Source organism: Pan troglodytes, chromosome 9, assembly GCF_028858775.2.
Source record: "Pan troglodytes isolate AG18354 chromosome 9, NHGRI_mPanTro3-v2.0_pri, whole genome shotgun sequence".
Classification (NCBI taxonomy): domain Eukaryota; kingdom Metazoa; phylum Chordata; class Mammalia; order Primates; family Hominidae; genus Pan; species Pan troglodytes.
Genome location: NC_072407.2, coordinates 115811213 through 115837313, shown reverse-complemented (window position 1 = coordinate 115837313; position 26101 = coordinate 115811213). Strand labels below are relative to the sequence as shown.

General features: G+C 41.2%; 1 protein-coding gene and 2 non-coding genes across 52 annotated transcripts in view; 2 read left to right on the top strand and 1 right to left on the bottom strand.

Annotated features, from left to right (window-relative positions):
• USP28 (ubiquitin specific peptidase 28) overlaps positions 1 to 26101 on the top strand; it is a 77674-nt gene that overhangs the window by 9774 nt on the left and 41799 nt on the right. For 32 of the 50 annotated variants that reach the window (XR_010147677.1, XM_024347412.3, XM_016922003.4 and 29 more), the window contains 4 exons: positions 11437 to 11514; positions 13136 to 13268; positions 24013 to 24118; positions 25023 to 25182. Coding sequence is in view for 37 of the 50 variants with exons in the window: in XM_024347412.3 (XP_024203180.1) it covers positions 11437 to 11514; positions 13136 to 13268; positions 24013 to 24118; positions 25023 to 25182 (477 nt within the window). In the remaining 13 variants the exon portion in view is untranslated. The remainder of the gene's footprint in view (positions 1 to 11436; positions 11515 to 13135; positions 13269 to 24012; positions 24119 to 25022; positions 25183 to 26101) is intronic. The other 18 variants (XM_024347413.3, XM_054662710.1, XM_024347411.2 and 15 more) reach the window with 2 other exon arrangements.
• LOC112204866 (U7 small nuclear RNA) lies at positions 571 to 632 on the top strand. Its single transcript, XR_002938615.1, has one exon. It is a non-coding gene; the product is annotated as a U7 small nuclear RNA (small nuclear RNA).
• On the bottom strand, positions 6306 to 6409 carry LOC112204839 (U6 spliceosomal RNA). Its single transcript, XR_002938595.1, has one exon. It is a non-coding gene; the product is annotated as a U6 spliceosomal RNA (small nuclear RNA).

Sequence of the window (26101 nt, the reverse complement as noted above, 5' to 3'; positions counted from 1 at the left end):
AGTAGCTGGGACTACAGGTGCACACCACCATGCCTGGCTCAAAAGTGTTATAATTTTTTTCTTTTGTTGCTTGTGCTTTTGGTGTCATAGCTGAGAATCCATTGACAAATCCAAGGTCATGAAGACTTATCTCTGTGTTCTAAGAATTTTATAGTTTTAGTTCTTTATTTAGGTTGTTGATCCATTTTGAGGAATTTTTGTGTATTGTGTGAGGTAGGGGTCCAGTGTGATTCTTCTGCTGTGGATATCCAGTTGTACCAATACCATTTGTTGAAGACATGATTTTTCCCCCATCAAATGGTGTTGGCACTCTGGTTGAAAATCAGTTGACCACAGATACGAGTTTATTTCTGGATTCTCAGTTCTATTCTGTTGGTCTATATATCTGTCCTTATGCCAGTACTACACTGTTATGATAACCGTAGCTTTGGATTAATACTAAGTTTTGATATAAGAAGTGTGAGTCCTCCAACTTTGTTCTTCTTTTCAATGTTGTTTTAGTTCTTCCAGGTCCTTTGAAATTCTGTGTGAATTTGGGGATCAGCTTTTCTGTTTCTGCAAGAAAGGCCAAAGCATTGCAGCTCTTTTAGAATTTGTCTAGCAGGTTTTCTGGTTTTCACTAGAGTTCCCCGCAACCCCCAGCCACACGCACACACAAAGGACCATTGGAATTTTGATAGGGATTACATTGAACTTTTGAATTGCTTTGAGTAGTATTGCCACCTTCACAGTATTAAGTCTTCGTGGCCAGACGCAGTGCCTCACGCCTGTAATCACTTTGGGAAGAGGCCGAGACGGGGGGATTGCTTGACCTCAGGAGTTCAAGACCAGCCTGGGCAACGTGGTGAAACCTTACCTTTACCGAAAATATGAAAAATCTTAGTTGGGCTTGATGGCACACATCTGTGTTCCCACCTACTTGGGAGGCTGAGGAGGGAGGATCGCTTGAGCTTATAGGGTGGAGGTTGAGGTGTACTCTAGCCTGGGTGACAGAGACAGACCTCATCTCCAAAAAAAAATACTGTCTTCATGATGGTTAAGTTAATGTGTCAGTTGACTGGGCCATGAGGTATGTATGCAGACATTTGGTCAAACATTATTCTAGGTGTGTCTGTGAGCGTGATTCTGGATAAGATTAACATTGAATCAGTAGACTGTGTAGAGCAGTTTGAACTCCCTAATGTGGGTAGTGGGCCTCATTCAATCAAGACCTGAATAGAACAAAAATGCTGAGTAAGAGGAAACTTTGCTTGCCTGACTACTTGAGCTGGGACATTGATTTTCCTTGGTCCTGGCACTGGAACTTAGACAACCATCAGCTCTTTTGGTTCACAGGACTTCAGACTCAGACTGGAACTTACACACTCAGCTTTCCTGGTTCTTGGGTCTCATACTTACACTAACACTACACTGCTGGTCTCCTGGTTCTCCAGCTTGCTAACTGCAGATCTTGAGACTTCTCAGTCTCCGCAGTCATGTGAGCCAATTCCTTATAATAAATTTCACCTCCTATATTTATCTCCTTTTGCTTCTGTTTCTCTGGGGAACTCTGACTAGTACAGTTTTCCAGTTCATGAACCTGGATGTTTTTCAATTTATTTAGGTCTTTAACTTCTTTCATCAGTTTTTTTACCTTTTTTTTTTTTTTTTTTTTTTTTTGAGACAGAGTCTCACTCTGTTGCCCAGGCTGGAGTGCAGTGGTGAGATCTTGGCTCACTGCAGCCTCCACCTCTGGAGTTCAAGGGATTCTCCCGCCTCAGCCTCCCGAGTAGCTGGGACTACAGGCACATGCCACCATGCCTGGCTAATTTTTTGTATTTTTAGTAGAGATGGGGGTTTCACCATGTTGGCCAGGCTGGTCTCAAACTCCTGACCTCAGGTGATCCATCCGCCTCAGCTTCCCAAAGTGCTGGGATTACAGGCGTGAGCCACCGCGACCAGCAATTTTTTTTTTTTTTTTTGAGACGGAGTCTCGCTGTGTCGCCCAGGCTGGAGTGCAGTGGCGCGATCTCGGCTCACTGCAAGCTCCGCCTCCCGGGTTCATGCCATTCTCCTGCCTCAGCCTCCCGAGTAGCTGGGACTACAGGCACCTGCCACCATGCCCGGCTAATTTTTTGTATTTTTAGTAGAGACGGGGTTTCACCGAGTTAACCAGGATGGTCTCGATCTCCTGACCTTGTGATCCGCCCGCCTCGGCCTCCCAAAGTGCTGGGATTACAGGCGTGAGCCACCGCGCCCGGCCTAATTTTTTTTTTTTTTTGAGACAGGGTCTCACTTTGTTGCCAGGCTGGAGTGCAGTGGCACAATGTTGGCTCACTGCAACCTCCATCTTCTGGGCTCAAGCAATCCTCCCACTTCAGCCTTCTGAGAAGCTGGGACTACAGGCACGCGCCACCACACCTGACTAATTTTTGTGTTTTCTGTAGAGATGTGTTTTGCCACGTTGCTCAGGCTGGTCTCGAACACTTCAGCTCAAGCAATCTGCCCGCCTCAGCCTCCCAAAGTGCTGGGATTACAGGTGTGAGCCATCGCACCCAGCCTCAGCAGTGACCCACTGCACCCGGCCCAGGTTTTTTACCTCTTTGGTCAAATTTATTCCTAAGTATTTTATTCTTTAGGATGCTATTGTAAATGTAATTTTTTTTAAATTTCCTTTTTGATTTCTTATTGCTGTTTTATAAAAACACAACTGAATTTTGCCTGTTTACCTTGAAGCTGCTGAATTTGTTTACCAGCTCTGGTAACTTTTTTGCAGATTCTTTGGGATTTTGTATATATAGGATCATGTCATTTTGTGAATACTGTTTTACTTTTTTATACTTTGTAATTTAGGTGCCATTTATTTTTTATTCTTGCCTGGTTGCTCTGGCTTAAACTTCCAGTACAGTGTTGAATAGCAGTGGTGAAAGTGGGCATCTTTGTCTTGTTCCTGATTTTAGGGGTAAAGCTTTCAGCCTTTCACCATTGAATATGATCTTAACTCTTGGTTTTTTTATAAAGGCCCTGTATCATGTTGAGGGAATTACCTTTTATTCCTAGTTTTCTGATTGTTTTTATTATGAATGTGTGTTGGATTTTGTCAGATGTTTTTCTGTATCAATCAAGGTGACCATTGTTTTTTTTCTCCTTCATTCTGTTGGTGTGGTATATCACATTGTTTGGTTTCCTTTTATGTTATTGGCAATGGCATTCTCTTAGGCATCCATTGCAAATGTATGACTAAGCTTTCTCTCTTCATTCTTTGAGATGTTCAGAGTATGTCCTACTTTGATGTTTTGCCTACCAGCATCCTGCCTCTCTCGTCACAGTTCGTTTACTCAGTAGCCCTGTAACTCAAGCTCTTTTCCTAGTGTCATCCCACGTTGAACCAGTTGTTCACGTGGGCTAGATTAATCCACTTAAATGTTTTTTCTTCCTTCATATATCTTCCCTGCTGAGGAGCCTGCAGTGATTATCCATTGTTCATCAGATCAAACCTAAACTCTTCCTGACATTTAGAACGCTTTGTAATCCAATCCCACATCACCTCTCTGATCTCTGTTATTTATTTATTTGAGACAGAGTCTTGCTCTTGTCGCCCAGGCTGGAGTACAGTGGCGCAGTCTTAGCTCACTGCAACCTCCGCCTCCTGGGTTCAAGCCATTCTCCTGCCTTAGCCTCCCAAGTAGCTGGGATTACAGGCGCCTGCCACCACACCCAGCAATCTGTGTTATTTATTAAAAATAGAAACTACACACGAAGACCCAGCTAGTAATAACTTAAAATTTTACCATTGCTATATTTCTGAAACTATAAGCATGTAAATTTGATTTCTCATATCTTTCCCTGATATTTTCCCAGTTTTTCAATTAGCCCTACCAATATGTTGTTAAAAATTGTATTTTCCTTCATTTTTGGAGATGTGTTCGATATGTTTGTCAGCCTCATTTCTCATATTTAGTTGGAACATGTATTCAAAGAAATGAAAAATATTGTCTTAATGTATTCTAAAATAAGGAAAAAGCAAGGTATAGGACATTATGTATCATATGAAAAAATATATTCATGTGCATAGACAATTTCGGGAAAGATAACAGAAACTGTTAATGGTAGTAGCCCCTGGGAAATAGAACTAGGTCGGGAAGAAGGTGATTTCCTTTTCATTTTATACCCTTTTGTACTATTGGAATCTCTTAGTACATGTGAAGAAAGAGATGGAAAAAATTTAAAAAGTAAATAATGATTAATTCCTTTTTTTTCTTGTTTTTAAGTCCCAGTTTAAACCCCTCTACATGATATAATAGTGGCTAAATTTTAAACACTTTTAATGGTTTTTAAAAACTTTAAGCCAGTTGATAAACTCAAACAGGCATTTTCATCATGTACTGACATTTGCATCATTCACAAAAATTATCAAGTAGTCTATTTTAGGGAATTTAGCTGTGTCCACAGAAAGCTGCTGTTTATCTTTTTTAGACAGCCATATTCTTACGGCTACTTTAGGTTTCTATTCCATGAATAAATTGGATCAGCAGGGCATTGTTGCTGGAAGAAAAACTGAAAAAAATACCAAGGCGTTTGAGGGCCATTCCTTGTTTTATGGAGGTTGGAAAGGTTAGCAACCATCTCTGTTGTCCAGACAGAGGTGTTTTTTTTTTTTTTTTTTTTTTTGAGATGTAGTCTCGCTTTGTCGCCCAGGCTGGAGTGGAATGCAGTGGTGCGATCTCGGCTCACTGCAACCTCCACCTCCAGGTTCACGCCAGGTTCTCCTGCCTCAGCCTCCCGAGTAGCTGGGACTACCGGTGCCTGCCACCGCGCCCGTCTAATTTTTTGTGTTTTTAGTAGAGACGGAGTTTCACTGTGTTAGCCAGGATGGCCTCGGGCTCCTGACCTCGTGATCTGCCTGCCTCGGCCTCCCAAAGTGCTGGGATTACAGGCATGAGCCACCAAGCCTGGCCCTTATTTTTTTTTTTTGAGACAGTCTTGCTCTGTTGCGCAGGCTGGAGTGCAGCGGTGCAATCTTGGCTCACTTCAAGCTCCGCCTCCCAGGTTCAAGCAATTCCTCTGCCTCAGCCTCCCGAGTAGCTGGGACTACAGGTGCCCGCCACCATGCCTGGCAAGTTTTTGTATTTTTTTTTTTTCTTTAGTAGAGATGGGGTTTCACCATATTGGCCAGGCTGGTCTTGAACTCCTGACCTTGTGATCCGCCTGCCTTCACCTCCCAAAGTGCATGAGCCACTGCACCTGGCCAGAGTTTTTGGCATTGATACTGTATGTTTTCTTTGACTCTTCAGTTGGTTTTGTTTTTGTTTTTTGTTTTTTCTTTTTTTTTTTTTTCTTCCCTTGGGTACTTAAGTTTTATTTTATAATTGCGAACCAGATCTTTAGCTTTGGAAGGAATTTTATTAGGCACACCTTGGTAGTTCTTTGGAGTAAGGGAACATTTATTAATTATTTACTTAGTTGTAAATTTAGAAATGTCTTTGTAAGACTAGACAATTGATATCAGGAAATATGTGCATCAGAATGATGAAAATAGCATCACTGTTTGAAGGAATGGAATAACCTATAAAGCTTCTCATTACAATGCTAAATTAGGAGTTTTAACGATTAGTAATGAAATATTTTGCATTATTTCATCAGAGTGTTTTAACCTGGTTACTGTAGGATCAGGCCAGGTATTGATTGTTACAGAAACTTGATAGCTTAAGGTTTTTAGTGTCTGAATAATCTTGTTAATTGCTGATTGTGGGTGAGTTGTTTTTGCTCTAAGAAAATCTCCTTCCTGAGAAGTGGGCTAGATTGCACCAAAACCACTGAGTAGCAGTGAGGTCAAAAAGCTTGAGTTCCTTCCTGGTAAAGGTTTGTGTTTGCCTGTCTTTCTTTACTGCCTCTGGGCAAGAAAAGGGAGTACTTTTTGTTTTGTGAAAACAATGTGAATTTAGCTCAGGAAATGCAAACCTGTTGGCTCTTGCAAGTTATTTGACTTCATTGTGAGAAGAGTACAGGCTTTGTCTTGTCTCCTTGTTGGGTGTGTACTTTACATATAGCAAGGTAGAGTGAAGTTAATATTTAAATCCTCTTTCTGTGAAGTTCAGGTGAAGTGAGTTAGTAATATGGTAGGATCCTGATGAGTTTAGTGTTACTGTAAAATTAATATTTATATAAATAAATATATATATAGTACGAGGATTTGGAGTGCGGGTTCTGTTGAGAACTTTAGCTAAATCTTTACAAGACTGGGTCATGTCATAGCATTTGTATATGTATATAAATAATGCATGTGAAATTTGTTATTCATACTCTTTACGTTTTATTTTTATTTTTAAATTATGGAACACTTCATGAATTTGCATGTTATTCTTGCACAGGGTCCATGCTAATCTCTGTATTGTTCCAATTTTAGTTAATGTACTGCTCAAGCAAGCACTTAGACCCTTAATAGCTATGTGTTTTATAGCTATCTTTGATTTAGCTTTTAATTCAAGTCATTTGATGATAAATAGATTTTGTAAACCTTAATTTCCTAATGTGTGCAATGCCTGCCTTTGTTATTAGGATTACATGCATGTAAGGCGCCTGTTTCCTGTCATATGTTAAGCCAGGTATGGTGATGTGTGCCTGTAGTCCCAACAACCTGGAAGGCTGTGGTGGGAGGATCCTTTGAGTCCAGCAGTTAGGCCAGCCTGGTCAACATAGCGAGACCCCCATTTCCAAAAAGAAAAAAAATTAAAGTAGTTGTTCAATAAATGTTAGTTCTCATTATTATCAGCACTGTCCTATGGATGATTCAAATTAGGCAGTGTATTGCATGATTCTTCCTTTAAAGAAGGCAAGAATTTCATATTTAAAACAATTAGAGAACAGGCCTGGCGCGGTGGCTCACGCCTGTAATCCCAACACTTTGGGAGGTGGGTGGATCACTTGAGGTAAGAGTTTGGGACCAGCCTGGCCAACATGATGAATCCTCATCTCTACTAAAAATACAAAAATTAGCTAGGCGTGGTGGTGGGTGCCTATAATCCCAGCTGCTCAGGTGGCTGAGGCAGGAGAATCGCTTGAACCCGAGAGGTGGAGTTTGCAGTGAGCTGAGATCGCGCCGCTGCGCTCCAGCCTGGGTGACAGCAAGACTCTGTCTCAAAAAAAATTAAAATAAAATAAAACAATTAGAGAACCACATGATGAGGAATATCAAGTGAAGACAGTGAGCCACATTCAGTCACAGGCGTATTCATTTCCTTAACATGGGAGATGAGAAAGGGGAGAGAACAGTATGGGCCAGAGTTCTTAGAAGGACTTCATATGGAGGAGGTAAGACAAATATAACCCCTGAATGTAGTTGGCATACCATAGTTTAATAATGTAGATGGTATTACTAGTGATTTTAGGAGCAACAGTCTATGCATGAGAGAATGAGTTTGCAGTAAGGAACTGAGAGGAGAAAAGGTGGAACAGGCTAAGGGGGGATCAGGTAATGGTCTTTGAATGGCAAGATGAGGAATTTGGATTTGAATTTCCATGTAGAACATTGTTGTTGGAGCTATACAAAATTATTTTACATAGTTGTCATCTCTACCCAGTAGCCTTTAAAAAAAGGTCACTAGGCCAGGTGCAGTGGCTCACGCCTGTAACCCCAGTACTTTGGGAGGCTGAGACAGGTGGATCACTTGAGGCCAGAAGTTTGAGACCAGCCTGGCCAACATGGAGAAACCCCATGTCTACTAAAAATAGGAAAACTAGCTGGGCGTGGTGGTGGGCACCCGTAGTCCCAACTACTCGGGAGGCTGAGGTGGGAGAGTCACCTGAGCCCGGGATGCCGAGGCTGCAGTGAGCTAAGATTGTACCATGCCATTGCACTCCAGTCTGGGCCACAGAGCGAGACCCTGTCTCAAAAAAAAAAGGAAACGAAAGAGTTTATTTTCCTTTCCTGATTGTGTTATCCCAGATATATTGATGTCCACTGCTACCTATTACAAAATGGAGAAAGAGGAATGGTAATATTACAGTGTAACTGACTTTAATGCAAGGTCAAATGTAAATAATTAGTAAATTAGTATTTGGATACTATATTTCATTGATTCACATTTATTTGGCATTCTGAGATCTCTGAGATCAAGATGTTCTTAACATTTTTACTATCATCCAAGTAGCAGATGTGATGTTGTCATTGTCTGCACTTGTATGAACCTGGTCATAGCTGTTACTATTGTTATAACAACAGTTGACAGTCAAGTTGTATGTACTGTTAGTACCACACGGTTTACTTGCCATTGCGTATGTCACTTAAAAATTTACACTGTGATTCAACATTGAGATTAAAACAAAACAAAAAACCCAAAAAACCTGTGTATGAAGAAAGGCATGGAAGCAGAATGGCGGGGTATAAATTTGATTTTATATGAAGCAAAATATTTACCTTTGGAGGAATGTTTACAGTTTCAGATTTTCTTGCAAAGCTACAGTCAAGACGCTTTATGCAACCCAGAAGGGAAGATAGCATAAATGTATTATGCTGTGTTAAGTTTTGTTGCCGAGAAATATGTGAAAGAATTGCCTATCACATGCCAAGCAGTGCACCTGGAAGCAGGGGAAATTGCTGTATTCCTCAACATAAATGAAAAAGTTCAGAGATTTAAGAAGCTAGTGTGACTTATTTATATGTCTCCCAGGACTGCCGTGAAGACATTGTGTCATAGTTCAAGTGGCAGCAGTTTTCCTTTCTTTGTTTTCAACCGATGGCACCTTAGATTTAGTCAAATGTAATATTTACCTCTCTACTTCTGATGATAGCTGGTTTAGAACAGATTGCACTACTAAGTAATCAAACTTGTGATTGTATAAGGACAAGCAAATTTTTAAAATAAACTTGTTAGGGTGCAAAGATCAAGGTCAAAATATAAAAATAGGCTGGGTGTGGTGGCTCACACCTATAATCCTAGCACTTTGGGAGGCTGAGGCAGGAGAATCGCTTGAACCCGGGAGTCGGAGGTTGCAGTGAGCCGAGATTGCTCCATTGCACTCCAGCCTGGGCGACACAGTGAGACTCTGTCTCAAAAATAAATAAATAAATAAAAATAAATAAAACATACAAGAATAAGATATTTGTGTTTTTTTGCATTAGATAGGTATTCTTGCCTATCTTTTTGTCTTCTCAGATACAGCGTGGTATAGTGCATCCCTTATCAGCAGTAACTTTGTGTAAAGTTACTTAATCTCTCTGTGCCTCAGCTTGTTGTAGGACAGGCGTAATACCTATGTCACAGGTCTGTTATGAGGGTTCAGTGAGTTAAATTAGTTAATACTTGCTAAGTGTTTATAGCAGCACCTGGCTAAAAGTAAGCAGTATATGTTAGCTATTACTTTTTACTGGATTATTTTCTCTGAATCATAAATGTTAATTTTTATACAGAATAATTCCCAATGAAGATGGGATTATCCCATTGTTACCTTCTTGACGCTAGTTTGGTATTAATATACTACTGATTCCCCCTCTCGATTATTCCACCCTTTTTTGGGTATATTGATGTTGATCTTTTAGAAAATTATGTGTGATTTGTGTGAGATACATAGATTCATACCGCTTTTATACAGTAAAATCAAATGGAATTAGAATTAGTTTTAAAAAAACTAGTGTTTAATTTTTCTAAAAATTACATGCTTGCGATTTTAGTTTTTGCTCAGGCTGAATCTGGATACTTTTTAGTATGATAATCACTCTCCCAGTGCACAGGCAATGACTGGAGTTGACAAGACTCATAGCGTGAAAGTCTGCTGGTCTCAGCAGGGTAGGATTCCATTTGTAGCCTATGACTATAGTCTGACTACAGCAGAACGACTGTTGGTGCTTCTTTGAGGACTTTATTTATTTATTTATTGAGACGGAGTTGTGCTCTTGTTGCCCAGGCTAGAGTTGCAATGCCGCGATCTTGGCTCACTGCAATCTCCACCTCCCGGGTTCAAGCAATTCTCCTGCCTCAGCCTCCTGAGTAGCTAGGATTACAGGCACGTGCCACCACGCCCAACTGATTTTGTATTTTTAGTAGAGATGGGGCCATGTTGGTCAGGCTGGTCTCGAACTCCCAACCTCAAGTGATCTGCCCACCCTGACCTCCCAAAGTGCTGTGATTACAGGCATGAGCCACCATGCCTGACCTCTTTAGGACTTTAGAGGGATGTTTCAGTTAGTTATTTCTAGTTGTGTAATACTTTAGTGTTGCATTGGGCCCACAGCTGTTGAAGAACATAAGATACTGTTTCTATTATAGCTGGGAGTAAATGTAGGCTATCTCTCTGAGACATACTACTAACTTAATTTAAGCATAAACTTAGGAATGGTATAAATTAGATTTCTTGTTGCTGAATTAATTTCGAACTACTTTGTTTTCAACATTCATCTAAAAAGATCATTGTGTCTCAAGTTGGGCCAGCCAATTGTTTAGATTGAGCTGTACTTGCAAATCGGTGTTTTGTATTGTCTTTGTGTAAAGCGGGATAAAATGATAGAGTGAAGATGTTAAGGCTGAAGGGGTTGTAAACTGATTTTGTGTTAGCTGGAAGTTAACAGTTTAGGTTTTTCCATGATGTAGGTTAATGAAGAGAAAACATTTCATACTTTATACCCTTTGAAATTATGTATTTTATTTAATTGAGAAAATTCTAGCTTTAGCTGTACTTTTTAATTAGTCAAACACAGAGTTTTAAATATGTTGGTGTTATCATTGGTTAATTACATGATTGGAAACTTATTGTCAGTGAAAAATGATACACACTAATGGCATGTGCAGGAAAGCTTAAAATAGCACATCTTTATATCCATGCAAATTCCCCGGACTCCTTATATGCCCTACTTAATGCACTGCCTACCAAAAGAAAAACCTGGGGAACTTTTAAGTGTCCATTAAGGCTAGAATATTACATTTAAATGTTTTATATATTTGTAATTTTACCATCATCTATTTCTTTCGTAAGTACCAAAGGTATTTCCATGATTGAACTTTTAAAAGAGAAATAGATTTGGCATTTCAGAATATTTCTGACAGCCAGTACCTTGTTTCTTGGAGCTTGTTGGTTCTTTAGAGTGAAAAAATGCAGGGCCGTTTGCATTGGCCCATACCTGTAATCCCAGCGGACTTTGGGAGGCCTAGGCGGGTGGATCACGAGGTCAGCAGATCAAGACCAGCCTGACCAACAATGTGAAACCCCGTCACTACTAAAAATACAAAACTTAGCTGGGCGTGGTGGCCTGTGCCTGTAATCCCAACTACTCGGGAGGCTGAGGCAGGAGAATCGCTTGAACCTGGGAGGCGGAGGTTGCAGTGAGCCGAGATCCGGCCACTGCACTCCAGCCTGGGCAAGCCTCAGGCCTGTTTATCCAAGATGCTTTTAGTTATTCTTTAAATGTACCCAGGTTTACTTTCTGACTGACATGTTTGTGGTTTTTTTGTTTTGCAAATATAGAGCTGCCAAATGCTGTTAAATCAACTGAGAGAAATCACAGGCATTCAGGACCCTTCCTTTCTCCATGAAGCTCTGAAGGTTGGTTTCCAGATCTCTGGTAGTCAGGAGGCTTTAAAGCAGCTGTCTATATTATAGTTATGTCAGTTCAAGCTATTTCTATGCCCAAATTAAAGCACATATAGGGACAGAAGCTCTACAGGTCAAATGACTGACCCAATGTCTTTAACATGTAAATTATAAGGGGCTGGGGGAGATTTGTGGTTCAGGTAACCCTGCAGGGTATAAAAGAGATTTAAGAAACATCAACCAGTTGCACTGTTTAGGCCTTATATTTCCTGATCCAAACCAGCAAACTAAATAATATTTGAGTCAGGGAAGTTTGAACTGGTTATCTGATATTGAAAAAACCTGTTGTTACTCTTAAGGTATGTATATATATACTTTTTTTTTTTTTTTTTTTTTTTTGAGATGGAGTCTCACTCTGATGCCCAGGCTGGAGTGCAGTAGCACAATCTTGGCTCACTGCAGCCTCTTCCTCCCGCGTTCAAGCTGTTCTCCCACCTCAGCCAGCCTCCCAAGTAGCTGGGATTACAGGCATGAGCCACCACACCTGGCTAATTTTTGTATTTTTAGTAGAGACGGGGTTTCACCATATTGGCCAGGCTGGTCTTGAACTCCTGACCTCAAGTGATCCACCCAACCTGGCCTCCCACAGTGTTGGGATTACAGGCATGAGCCACCACACCGGGCCATGGGTTATATTTTTAAAAGATACGTTCTGAAATGTTGACCAGTGATAAGATGGTTAGAATTTGATTCAGAATATCTACGAGAGTATAGGAGGTTTAGAGAAAATAAGAAAGGTTATGACTAAGTGACTAGGTAATTGTTGAAGATAAGTGATAGGTACATGGGGTTCTGTTATTCCCTTTCCTGGTATATATGTTAGAAATGTTTCCTCATAAAACATTAAAAACAAGAATGATCACCACTAGAAAACAGGTAACTGCGTGGCTTTTTTTTTTTTTTTTTTTTGAGACAGGAGACAGGATCTCACTCAGTTGCCTTGCCTGCAGTGCAGTGGTGTGATCTCGGCTCACTGCAGCCTCTGCCTCCTGGGCTCAAGCGATCCTCCCACCTCAGCCTCCCTAGTAGCTGGGACTCACGCCTGGCTAGTTTTTGTATTTTTGGTAGGGACGGGGTTTTGCCAAGTTGCTCAGGCTGGTCTCCAATTCCTGGGCTCAAGCGATCTGCCCGCCTTGGCCTCCCAGTGTGCTGGGATTACAGGCGTGTGAGCCACTGTGCCTGCCCTGCTTGGCATTTTTATTGTAGGGCTGACTTCATTTAGAATGTCTATGTTAATTGCCAGCCCCCTTTTTTGACACATCGTGCTTTAGACTGTTCAGAGAAATCGTGAGTAGTAGTATCCGAAGCAATGGGAACAAATCTCCATCAAGATTTCACTTTTGTTTGGGTGTTGTGGGAAGTCAGAGCATGGAAACTCCCTCCTGTAATGAGGCATTTAATAGACGCTTCAAGCACATTAGACCTACTGTCCACCATAGTCTCATAATTCTACCCTAGAATTATGCCTGAAAGTACTCAGTGTGTCACCAGGGTAATAAAGTTAATACTCAAAACTGGTTTTAAATTCTATGATGATTACTTTTGAAATTTCTATTGTCTTTTTCTCCCATAGGCCAGTAATGGTGACATTACTCAGGCAGTCAGCCTTCTCACTGATGAGAGAGTTAAGGAGCCCAGTCAAGACACTGTTGCTACAGAACCATCTGAAGTAGAGGGGAGTGCTGCCAACAAGGAAGTATTAGCAAGTAGGTACCATATATCCTGTCTTGGTCCTTTGCTGAACTAGCAGAAAATAACAAACCAAGTATATGTGAGTTCCCTGTCAATCACATCAGCCCTTTGAAAATAATAGTAATAACAGCTTATTACTGAGCTATTGCTATGTGGCAGGCACAATTCTAAGCATTTAAAAAGTTCTGGCCGGGCGCAGTGGCTCATGCCTGTAATCCCAGCATTTTGGGAGGCCGAGGCAGGCGGATTACGAGGTCAGGAGATCGAGACCATCCTGGCTAACACGGTGAAACCCCATCTCTACTAAAAATACAAAAAATTAGCTGGGTGTGGTGGTGGGCACCTGTAGTCCCAGCTGCTCGGGAGGCTGAGGCAGGAGAATGGCATGAACCCGGGAGGCAGAGCTTGCAGTGAACTGAGATCGCACCACTGCTCTCCAGCCTGGGCGACAGAGCAAGACTCTGTCTCTTAAAAAGAAAAAAAAAGTTTCATTTGTTCATTTACTCATTGTTTAGCATTTATTTAGTGAGGACCAACTATGTGCCAAGCACTCTTGAAGCCCTGCCTGCATTTAGCTTGTTTTTTAGTGGGAGAAGATCAACAAGTAAATAAATTATTAATATATTAGAATGTGATAAATACCATGGAGAAAAAGGACAGAATGAAAGAAATGAAAAAAAGAGTGCTGGGGACTGTATTTCCAATTAGATGGACTTTTTTTTTTTTTTGAGATGGAGTCTCACTCTGTCATCCAGGCTAGAGTGCAATAGCGCGATCTGCGCTCACCGCAACCTCTGCCTCCGGGGTTCAAGCCTCAACCTCCCGAGTAGCTGGGATTACAGGCGCCCACCACTACGCCTGGCTAATTGTTTGTATTTTTAGTAGAGACGGGGTTTTACCATGTTGGCCAGCTGGTCTTGAACTCCTGACCTCAGGTGATCCACCCGCCTCAGCCTCCCAGAGTGCTAGGATTACAGGTGTGAGCCACTGCACCTGGCTGGGATGGACTTTTAAGAATGTGCAGGGGAGGTGAGGGAGTAAGTCATTTGAGGCCCTAAGATGGGAGTGCACCTTGGCTTGCTCAGGGAACAGCAAGGAGGCCAGGGCTAAGCCTTAGTGAGTGAGGAGGGCCGAAAGGGATGGGGCCATGGAAAGAGAAGGAGGTGGATCATTCAGAACCTTCGTAAGTACTAGCTTTTGCTGTGAGTTAGGTGGGTAGCCTTTGAAGAGTTTGGAGCAAAGGAATGATATAAACTGATTTCCATTTTCCATCACTCTGACTGTGGTGTTGAGAACACAATGTGGGGGAGGAGGTAGTGACAAGCATGGGTCAGATTAGGGAACCCAGGCCAGGCTGCTGTGGTGGAGGGTAAGCAGTGCTGGCATTCCGGCATATATTATTTTTAAGGTAAAGGCAGTAGGATTTACTTACTGAGGAGGTAGGGTTGTGAGAGAGAGAGGAGTTAAAGGTGACTCAAAAATTTTTTTCCTAAGCAACTGAAGCATTTAACCAAGATGGGAATCACTGTAGGTGGAGCAGATTTGAGACAGTAGATGAAGAGATCAGTTTGGGGAATACTAAATTTGAAATGCCTGTTAGACATTCACGGCAGAAGTGTCAGAAAGATGGTGGAGACCCAGGTGCACAGTTCAGAGGAGAGGTCCAGGCTGGAGGTAGCTGGACTTGGAATCGTAACCTATAAATGCTCTGTAAAGCTGTGAGACTGAGGAGCTCTCCAAGGGAGTGGGTATAGGAGAAAGAAAAGGTTCTGCAGCTTAAGCACTGGTTGCTGCCTATGTTCAGAGGTCTGGGGAGGTGAAGAGTGCCCACGGAAAGCCAGGAGAATGGGACTCTGGAAGCCACGGAGGCTTCTGGGAGGAGAGACCAAGGAGAACCTTCTGGAACCTTCTGGGAGGAAGGCGAGGTGGTGTTAATGGACATTTGGGCCGTTAACAGTTTTGAGCTATTCTGAATGATGCTGCTGTGAGTATTCTCATATGTTTCTCTTGGTATACACTGCAACTTTTTTCGGTCAACATTGTTCTTTTTGAGACTCACCCATGCTGAGGATTATAACTGTAGTTCATTCATTTTCACTGGTGTGTAGTATTCCATGGTCTGAATATATACCACTTCGTATGTATTTGTTGATTGACTTTGGGGTTGTTTTCAAGCTTTTGCTATTCAAGCCTGCTGTGAGCTGTTCGGATTCATGCTTCTTGTCCTTGTATGCAAGAGTTTTTTTAGTGTATATATCTAGTGATGTAGTTGGTAGGTATTAAGATACGCTTATCTTCAACTTTATAGGTAATGACAGTCTTTTCCAAAATAATTTTTTACCTATTTATACTCTCTTTAACAGGGCTTGAGAGTAACCATTGCTCTCAAATTTGTTATCTTAGATTGGGAAATTGTCACCCTTCCTTCTCATGTGAAATGCTACCTCAGCTTCCCCTCATGGGTCTTACAGATGCTAATAAAAACATTAGGTTAATTAACAAAAGAATGGGGAAGGGGAGAGTCAAAGGGCTCACTCCAGGAAGGTGGAAATTTTTAAATGGTTCTGTTGTGGTATTTCTTTAGCACTGAAAGCATTTGCATGGTCTGTTGGGATAGTAAAACCCAGTTCAGAGTCAGTGCCTATACCTGTCAGGACCCATTTGTAGTCCCCTAGGGTTACCAGCATCAGTCTCACTGGCCAGCAGCGTTCAGGGCCTTGCCACCAGGGAATCTCCCCATAGCTGTCGGCACTATCTTTCTCTTCCTGGCAGACAGAACAGTTCTTATTGGCGTTTTGTTCTTGAGAGGGTGGAAAAGGAACATGTCTAGACTCAGCCCATCTCTGCACTGTTGCAGTACCCCCATATCAACACATCTAAGGGATTTCTTCTGGTTGGCATTGACATGTCCTACTTTAATGCGCCCTTCAAATTTCCATAGGGCCATGCCTCATACGGACATCCCTTTAATAGGCCAGGTTTCCATTGCTCTCCTGCCTGATCATGTGACCACTGGCCACTGCCCATAAGTGAGTAAAAAGCCTAACACGGGCTTTTATCACTGTTCAATTCTTCCAACACTGCTAGAAAAACAACATGCAATCAACACATGCTGCTGATTTGTTTTTACCTTCTTTGATCCCATTGGCGTCCTTCCTTCCAAATAGGATGTTGTCCATTCACCTTGGAACTGCCATCTGCAAACCAAGCAGCTCTTTGTTGGTCTATTGGGAGCTGTTTATTGGGAAACTGTCAAAGTGTGGATAGGATCCAGCAGCTCCTCACACAATTCCAGAGTCAGTCCTAGGGGAAAAGAGGCTTTCTGCTACCCGGGGAATGCAAAGACCTCCTTGCATTTTCCAGGTAGCAAGAGCCTGTATAAACCATTTCCATTGTATTATGGAACTCTCTTGGGCACTGCCATCCTCACTGAAGTGTTTCTCTGACATCCGCCAGCAAGACAGCATGAGTATTTCAGGTTTCAAGATTATTTTATGTCCTCGATTATAGGGGTAGCTTCAATTAATGTCTCATAGCAAGGTAATAAATGCCCCTCAAGTGGTAATTCTCTAGTCCAAAGTCTCAGGAGTCGTCTCTGGGAGGCACTCACAGGCTTTTGCCATAAGCCCTGGTAAACGCTTCGCAATCAGTTTGTCCCTACCAGCACTTCAGCTTCAATTCTCCGTTGTGTAGGCTCAGGGAATCTTTCTGGTTCCCATTTAGCATGTCTAATTATTATTGCTTGAAGGACAAGTTTACATGCCTTCTGTTTTACAGGAGTAGGTAGAGGGAACATTCTCCAGGCAGATACAGTATCCATCCCCATAATACAATCAAGTAGAAAAGATGGAACCACTTCACATTGAAGCAGCTTCAGATATAACAACTCGCCTATAAAATTTTATCCTAATTCCATCAACACTTACTTTCCTAAGTATAGCCTCCATTAGGACTTTATCAACAGGTTTTGAAATCACAGTGCATTGTGCTTCTGTGTCACGAAGCCCCAGAAAGGTTTCTACTCCACACCCTGACCCCTTCACCACTGGTGTACATAAGGCTTTGGGTCCCCAGCAAGGGATTGAGCCAAAGTACTCTTGGCTGTTTGTCAGTCTTTATCTTGATTAACCTGCCTCAACATTGCCCCACACAATTGTTGATCATCTTTCTCTTTGTGGTCTCTGCCTTTCAGCTTGTAAAGTTTCTCCAAACTGGGGTAAATGCAAGAAACTTGTTTGAAGCCCTTTAATGTTGGTTAATCAGCAGAGTTCCCTTTGGTCCACCCACCTTTGGTAGTGCTGTATTAAAATGTTTAATCAGTATGTTTAATTGAAAGACTGTAATTCCCCACTGATCTGCAGTATCAATTCTGTGTTATCTCAAAATTTCTTTTTCCCTTTAGTTTCACCCCATCAGTGTTTTCTTTACTCACTTCCTTAATAATCCTTTAAACATTTCCACCTTTGTCCTTTGACTTTTCCCATCTGCCTTTCACCATTTTCCTGTTAATGAACCTGTTGTTTTTTTATTAGCATCTGTGAGACCCATGAGAGGAAGTTGAGATAGCAAATCTAATAAGGCTTCCAGAACTGTTTGTCAGTTTTGCTACAGTCATGTTGTATGAGGGGTCCACACTGAAGGGGTGTCCTTAACCAGCATGACCTGGGTAATGGGCATATTCAGTGAGTGAATATCCCTGTCATGATAAAGCCAGTGTCTATTTCACTGAGTATCCATTTTCAGTTCTTTTGTGTATATACCTAGAAATAGAATTGCTGGGTCATATGATAATTCTATATTTAGCTTTTTGGGTAACATTTCTAAAAGAGGACTGTTTATTTTTTAAAACTGCAACATTATCACACTAAAAATAATCCCTTAATATCATCAGTAATCCCTTAATCTCATCAAATACCCCATGTAGAAATTTCTCTGGTTATCTCATTAACAGTGTTGGCAGTTTTTGTTAAGAACAATGATCCAAATAAATTAGAACATTAAGTATGTTTGAAGTGTCTTTTAAGACTCTCTTTATTTATAAATCTCCACCCCGCCCCCCCCACCCCCGTCCCGTTTCTTGCAGCTTAATATCCAAAGAAATCAAGTCCTTTGTTATGTCAGTTTTCACACATTCTGGAGTTTGGCAATTGTATTACTGTGGTATCTTTCAATGGATTTTTCTGTCTCATGTCTTTCCTATAAATGTAGATGCTTATCTGGCATGACTGTGTCATAGGTAGTGTTGTGTATATATCTTCTATTTTGTTACATTGAGAAGCATATAATGTCTGGTTGCCCTCTTTTGTGTTGTTAAAATCGTAATTGTATTTAGGTATTGTCAGGTTAATTCATCTATTATGAAGTTTCTCACTTAGCATTTTCAGCAGCCATTGATGATTGTTACCTAGATTCATTATTTTGGTAAAAATAAATGGAAATAGAATGGTAATATTCTGTCGTAATTATGGTAATTGGAATAGTTATAGTGATAATTGGATTATTTATTTATTTATTTATTTTTGAGAAGGAAGCTCGCTCTGTCACCCAGGCTGGAGTGCAGTGGTGTGATCACTGCACGGCTCACTGCAACCTTCGCCTCCTGGGTATAAGCTATTCTCCTGCCTCAGCCTCCCGAGTAGCTGGGATTACTGGCACACGCCACCACACCCAGCTAATTTTTGTGTTTTGGGTAGAGACTGGGTTTCACCATATTGGTTGGCCAGGCCGGTCTCAAACTCCTGACCTCAGGTGATCTGCCTGCCTCAGCCTCCCAAAGTGTTGGGATTACAGATGTGAGCCACAGTGCCCAGCCTGATAATTGGATAATTTATTACTTGAAATTATTATTTTAGTAAAAAACACATTACATAAAATCTAAGGATATCTCAAATATTCGATTTTTAAATACTTTATCCATTCTTAAATGTAGAGTTCAGTAGTGTTAAGAATAGTCAAATTGTTGTGAAACAACCCCCAGAATGTTATCATATTGCAAATCTGCACTCCATACCCAGCCCCTGGTAACTACCATTCTGTTTTCTGTTTCTATGAATTTGACTACTTTAAATACTTCATATAAGTGGACTTATACAGTATTTGTCTTTTTGTGACTGGCTTATTTAATTTGGCATAATATCTGTCTTAAGTTTCATCCATGTTGTAGCATGTGACAGTATTTCTTCTTTTTTCCAGTCTTTTTTGGTAAAACATACAGTTTGCCATCTTAACTACTTAAATGTACAGTTCAGAAATATTAAATAAATTCATATTGTTGTGCAACTGTCACCACCATCCATTTCCAAAACATTTCACTTACTTAGTATGCGTTGAATAGTAACCCCCATTTTTTCTGTCCTCCATTCTACTCTTTATCTCTGTGAATTTCTAAGAACCTCGTATAAGTAGAAATACACTGTTTGTTCTTTTGCAGTGGGCTTATTTCACTTAACAATGTCTTCAGACTTCATGTTACAGTATGCCTCAAATTTCTTTGCTTTTTAAGGTTGAGTAATACTCCATTGTATGTATATGCCATGTTTTGTTTATCCATTCATTAATGGACATTTGGGTTGTTTCCACCTCTTGGCTCTTGTGAATAGTGTTGCTGTGAACTTGGATGTACAGATATCTCTGCAAGACCCTGTTTTAGTCCAGGCACTGTAGCTCATATCTGTGATCCCAGCACTTTGGGAGGCTGAGGCAGGTGGATAGCTTGAGCCTAGGAATTCAAGACCAGCCAGGGCAATATGGTGAATCCCTGTCTCTACAAAAGATAGAAAAATTAGCCAGGTGTGATGGTGTATGCCTGTAGTCCCAGCTACCTGGGAGGCTGAAGCAAGTAGATCCCTTGAGCCCTGGAGGTTGAGGCTACAGTGAGCTGAGATTGTACCTACTGCCCTCTAGCCCTGGTGACAGAGTGAGACTCTCTCAAAAAAAGACCCTGCTTTAGATTCTTTTGGATACCCAGAAGTAGGATTACTGGTTCATACGGTTGTTCTATTTTTAATTTTTCGAATAGCTTCCATACAGTTTTCTGTAGCAGTTGCATCATTTATTTTATTTTATTTATTTATTAATTTTTTTTTTGAGACAAGGTCTTTCCCTTTCGCCCAGGTTGGAGTGCAGTGGCGCGATCTCAGCTCAATGGAGCCTCCACCTCCCGGGTACAAGTGATTCTCGTGCCTCAGCCCCCTGTGTAGCTGGGACAGGCATGTCCCACCACGCCTAGCTAAGTTTTGTATTTTTAGTAGAGACGGTGTTTCACCATGTTGCCCAGGCTGGTCTCGAACTCATGACCTCAAGTGATCCGCCTGCCTTGGCCTCCCTGAGTGCTGGAATTAAAGGCATGAGCCACCATGCCTGGCCGTATTTTATTTATTTATTTTGTTATTTTTTTTTTTTGAGAAGGGTCTCACTGTTACCCAGGTTGGAGTGCAGTTGTGCAAACAGGGCTCACTGTAGCCTTGACCTCCCAGGCTCAAGTGATCCTCCCACCTCAGCCTCCCAAGTACCTGGGACTATGGGCTCACACCACCATGCCCAGCTATTTTTTATTTTTATTTCTTTTGAATTTTTTTTTAGAGGCAAGGTTTCGCCACATTGCCCAGGCTGGTCTTGAACTCCTTAGCTCAAGCCATCTGCCCACCTTGGTCTCTCAAAGTGCTGGGATTACAGGCGTGAGCCACCGCACCTGGCCAGTTGCACCATCTTAAAATCCCACCAACAGTGCACAAAGTTTCCAGTTTCTCCACTTCCTTGCCAGTTTTATTATTAATATTATTTTTTGATAGCTGTCCCTATGGGTGTGAAATTATATCTCATTGTGGTTTTGATTTGCATTTTTCTGATGATTAGTGATGTTGAGCATCTTATGCTTATTGGTCATTTATCTTGTGTATTCTTTGGAGAAATGTCAATTCAGATTTTCTTCCCATTTTTGAAATCACTATTTGTGTGTTTCATTCAGTTACAGGAGTTCTTTGTATGTTCTGTGTGTAGATCTCTTATCAGATGCATGTTTTGCAAATATTTTCTCCCTTTCTATGAGTTGTCTCTTCTTTTTTTTTTTCTTTTTTTAAGATGGAGTCTCACACTATTGCCCAGGCTGGAGTGCAGTGGTACGATCTCGGCTCACTGCAACCTCCGCCTCCCGGCTCCCGGGTTCAAGCGATTCTCCTGCCCCAGCCTCCCGAGTAGCGGAGATTACAGGCACCTGCCACCACGCCCGGCTAATTTTTTTGTATTTTTATTAGAGATGGGGTTTTACTATTTTTGTCAGGCTGGTCTCGAACTCCTGACCTTGTGATCCACCCATCTGGGCCTCCCAAAGTGCTGGGATTACAGATGTGAGCCACCATGCCCGGCTGTCTCTTCACTTCTTGATGGTGTCCTTTGAAGCCCAAAGGATTTTTTAATCTATTTTTTCTTTAGTTCCTTATGCTCTGGATGTCATCTAAGATTCCGTTGCCTAATCTAAGGTCATGAAGATTTACACCTGTGTCGTCCTCTACTTTTATATTTTAGCTCTCATCTTGAGGACTTGATCCATTTTGACTTAATTTTTGTATGTGGGGCTAGGTAGGGGTTCAGCTTTATTCTTTTGCATGTGGTGTTCAGTTGTCACAGCACCATTTGTTGAAAGGATATTCTTTCCTTCTTGAGTTGTCTAGTACTTAGGTCAAAAATCAATTGACCGGGAATGTAAGAGTTTATTTCTGGACTATAAATTCTATTCCATTGATGTATATGTCTCCTTATGCCAGCAGCACACAGTCTTGATTACTACAGTTTTGTAATATTTGTGTTTTATTTTATTTAAAAAAAAATTTTTTTAGTTGTTTTTTTTTTTTTTTTTTTGAGATAGAGTTTCGCTCTTGTTGCCCAGGCTGGAGTGCAATGGCATGATCTTGGGTCACCATAGCCTCCGCCTCCTGGGTTCAAGCTGTCCTCCTGCCTCAGCCTCCTGAGTAGCTGGGATTACAGGCATACACCACCGCGCCCGGCTAATTTTGTATTTTAAGTAGAGAGGGGGTTTCTCCTTGTTGGTCAGGCTGATCTCGAACTCCCGACCTCAGGTGATCTGCCTGCCTTGGCATCCCAAAGTGCTGGGATTATAGGCATGAGCCACCGCTTCCAGCCTCTTTTTATTTTTTTTTAACTGCTCCTGTGGAACAGGGCTACCACACAGGCAGTGTGCCAGAGTAGCTGTGGATTATTTTGGGTTTCCCTTGTAGGTGATTATTATCTATGAATTATGACAGCTTTGCTTCTTATTTTCCAGTCTTTATATTTCCAGAGTGAGATGGAGTCTCACTCTGTCGCCCAGGCTGTAGTATAGTGACACAATCTCAGCTCATTGCAACCTCCGCCTCCTGGGTTCAAGTGATTCTCCTGCCTCAGCCTCCCAAGTAGCTGGAATTACAGGCACGTGCAACCATGCCCAGCTAATTTTTTGTATTTTTAGTAGAGACGAGGTTCCACCATGTTGGCCAGGTTGGTCTCAAACTCCTGACCTCAACTGATCCTCCCATCTTGACCTCCCAAAGTGCTGGGATTAAAGGCGTGAGCCACCATGCCCAAAAGTTCATATTGCCTGCCTAGAACTTCCAGAACCATGGTGAATAAAAGCAGTGATAATAGATGTGTTTGTCTTAGTCTTGATTTTAAAGCAAATGTACTTAACGTTTCTCCATTAAGTATAAAAGTTTTCTATGGGCTTTTCATGGATACTTTTTCTCAGCCTAAGGATATTTTTTTCTCTTCCTAGTTGGCTTTGAGTTTTTATCCTGAAAGAAAGTTGAATGTTATCAAATACATTTTCTGTATCTGTTAAGATGATCATTTTTTTCTTTTAACTGTTAAGATAGTGAATTTTACTGCTCCATCTAGTATTAACTAATTTTTTTTTTCCTGCTGTAAACTCAACTTGGTCTTTTTTTTTTTTCTGAGACGGAGTCTCACTCTGTTGCCTAGGCTGGAGTGCAGTGGCGTGGTCTTGGCTCACTGCAAGCTCCACCTCCCGGGTTCACGCCATTCTCCCACCTCAACCTCCTGAGTAGCTGGGACTACAGGCGCCCGCCACCACACCCGGCAAATTTTTTGTATTTTTAGTAGAGACGGGGTTTCACTGTGTTAGCCAGGATGGTCTCGATCTCTTGACCTCGTGATCCGCCCGCCTCGGCCTCCCAAAGTGCTGGGATTACAGGCATAAGCCACTGCGCCCAGCCAACTTGGTCTTAATATGTAATTTTTTTTTATATTATTGGGTTCTATTTGCTAATATTTTGTTTAGGTATTTTGTATCTGTGAGTATTTTGTATCACATGTGAGTTTCACTTTTTCTTTCTCTTACCGTTCTTAACTAGTTGAGGAGTATATCCCTATTCTCTGGAATATTTTGTATGAGATTGAAAATATCTGTTCCCTGGATGTTTGATATTTGGCTGATGTTTTGTGATAATAGAGACTATTTAACCCACATGTATGGGATCTACTTTTGACTTTGTGGAGTGAGAATACAGAAGAGGGTATTTGGTTCATTTGATTTTTGCAGCTTGTTATTTCTGTACTGTGGGCTAGTCTAAGGTTACAGTGTAGCCGAAGTTACTCATTTGACTATGCAGTAGGGTAATAAAATTGTTACACAGTTGAGCCATTGTTGTAGTGAAAGCTAGGGAGTATGTCTTTACCTTTTTCTTATATTACAGAAGGGCAGTGTTTCCTATATATAGACTAATTAAATTTCTGTTTATCTTACAGAAGTAATAGACCTTACTCATGATAACAAAGATGATCTTCAGGCTGCCATTGCTTTGAGTCTACTGGAGTCTCCCAAAATTCAAGCTGATGGAAGAGATCTTAACAGGTTATTGATTTAACTTATAATTCTTGCCCCCACATTTGTGTGTATCTCAAAGGCAATAGCTCTGTGAATGCCACTCAGGAATAATTCTGTTAAGCACCTGAATGAAATTTCTTTTAGGAGAAATTTTGAATTCGCATTAGCTTACTCTTTGGTTCACTTTTGAAAAAGCAAAACTGAAAGGGGTCTTATTGCATCGTGTGTCTTTGAGTAGAAGTGTGCAAGGTGTTTCAGTTTACAATTGCTAGGGTGAATTAAAAACAACCTAGTCCAGGTATCTGATAAATGTATATTCTCTTTTATAAACTTTGAGGGTTATGCTGCTGCATAGTTTTAAGTGAAAGTTATTCAACTACCCTGTCTCATAAGTGATCAAGGAATCTATTTTTTTGAACTGGTACTAATTGGGTGATTGTTTGGTACTGTTCACCAACATCCAGTTCCAGTGGTGGCCTATCAGTTTCTGGACATGTTTATTCCCTCACACTGCTGAGATGTTTATTTCAGGGAACACAGGGCTGTGTTTTATGTCCTGGGCAATTTGGAGGCTCTTATCTTTAGCACAGTGTCTCTCCTGCCCTATTCGATGGTGAGGTCTTAGATAGTACACTGTGTTGAAATCTAAAATTTCTAATATGGTAGCCTTAAATAGTCTTGAATTTCAACTTAGTTCTATCATGGACCTTATTAGTAATAATGTCTGTTATGGAGGGATTAACATTTCTATGTATAAATCTTGCTTTTCAGTTGCATTACAGTCTTACAGTTCCTTATATAGCTAGGGATTATCCAGTAAATACTTTTTCTGGTGTTTTGAATTATCCATGAAAAGTTATAGCATCCTCCATATGCTATATTATTCTTTAACTATTTTCTTTTTTGCTGTGTGGCACGCTGCACAATATAGGATGCATGAAGCAACCTCTGCAGAAACTAAACGCTCAAAGAGAAAACGCTGTGAAGTCTGGGGAGAAAACCCCAATCCCAATGACTGGAGGAGAGTTGATGGTTGGCCAGTTGGGCTGAAAAATGTTGGCAATACATGTTGGTTTAGTGCTGTTATTCAGGTATGATATTTTTAAGAGATAACTGTGTCTTTTGGAAATAACTTTGTAATTTATTAAACTGAAATGTAGAAACATAGCTTTCAAAGGATTAAAATAGATATTTAAAATTAGGGGAGTTTTTCTGGCATTATTGTGTATGGATTTAGATGCTTTGATGTCTAAGTTGGGCAGTACTAAAAAGAAATCTGCTGTGGTTGTAAATATATTGAATAGGTGTTTTGGATAAGCATTTAGTGAATACTATATTATAGCAGTGAGAGTGAATAAGGAGGAATCAGTTGTTGAAGGCTATCATAGCTATCCAGGTAGGCGACAGTGGTGGCCTGGAGTAGAGAAGTGGCAGAAGTCATGGAAGGAGAGAAGTGAATGCATTCTTGAGGCGCTGAGGAGATCAAATCTACAGGATTGGTGGGCAGTTGGATCCAGGATATGCCTGCAGTAGTTGAGTAAGAGTAAGACTATGAGGTTTCTAGTTCGAGTAACCAGGTGGATTATAGTACCATTTGACCCTGGAGGAGGAATAATTTGGGTGTGTGTTAACAGTGGGTTTCAGTTCAGGTTTTTTTGTTTTTTGTTTTTTTCTTTCTGACACAGTGTCTCGCTCTGTTGCCCAGGCAACAGTGGTGCGATCTCAGCTCACTGCAACCTCCGCCTCCCAGGTTTAAGCAATTCTCCTGCCTCTCCAGTAGCTGAGACTACAGGCATGTACCACCAGGCCTGGCTAATTTTGTATTTTTAGTCGAGACGGGGTTTCATCATGTTGGTCAGGCTGGTCTCCAACTCCTGACCATGTGATCTGCCTGCCTCGGCCTCCCAAAGTGCTGGAATTAGAGGCATGAGCCACCACGCCTGGCCACCCGGCTAATTTTTTAGTAGAGACAGGGTTTCGCCATGTTGGCCAGGTTGGTCTCGAACTCCT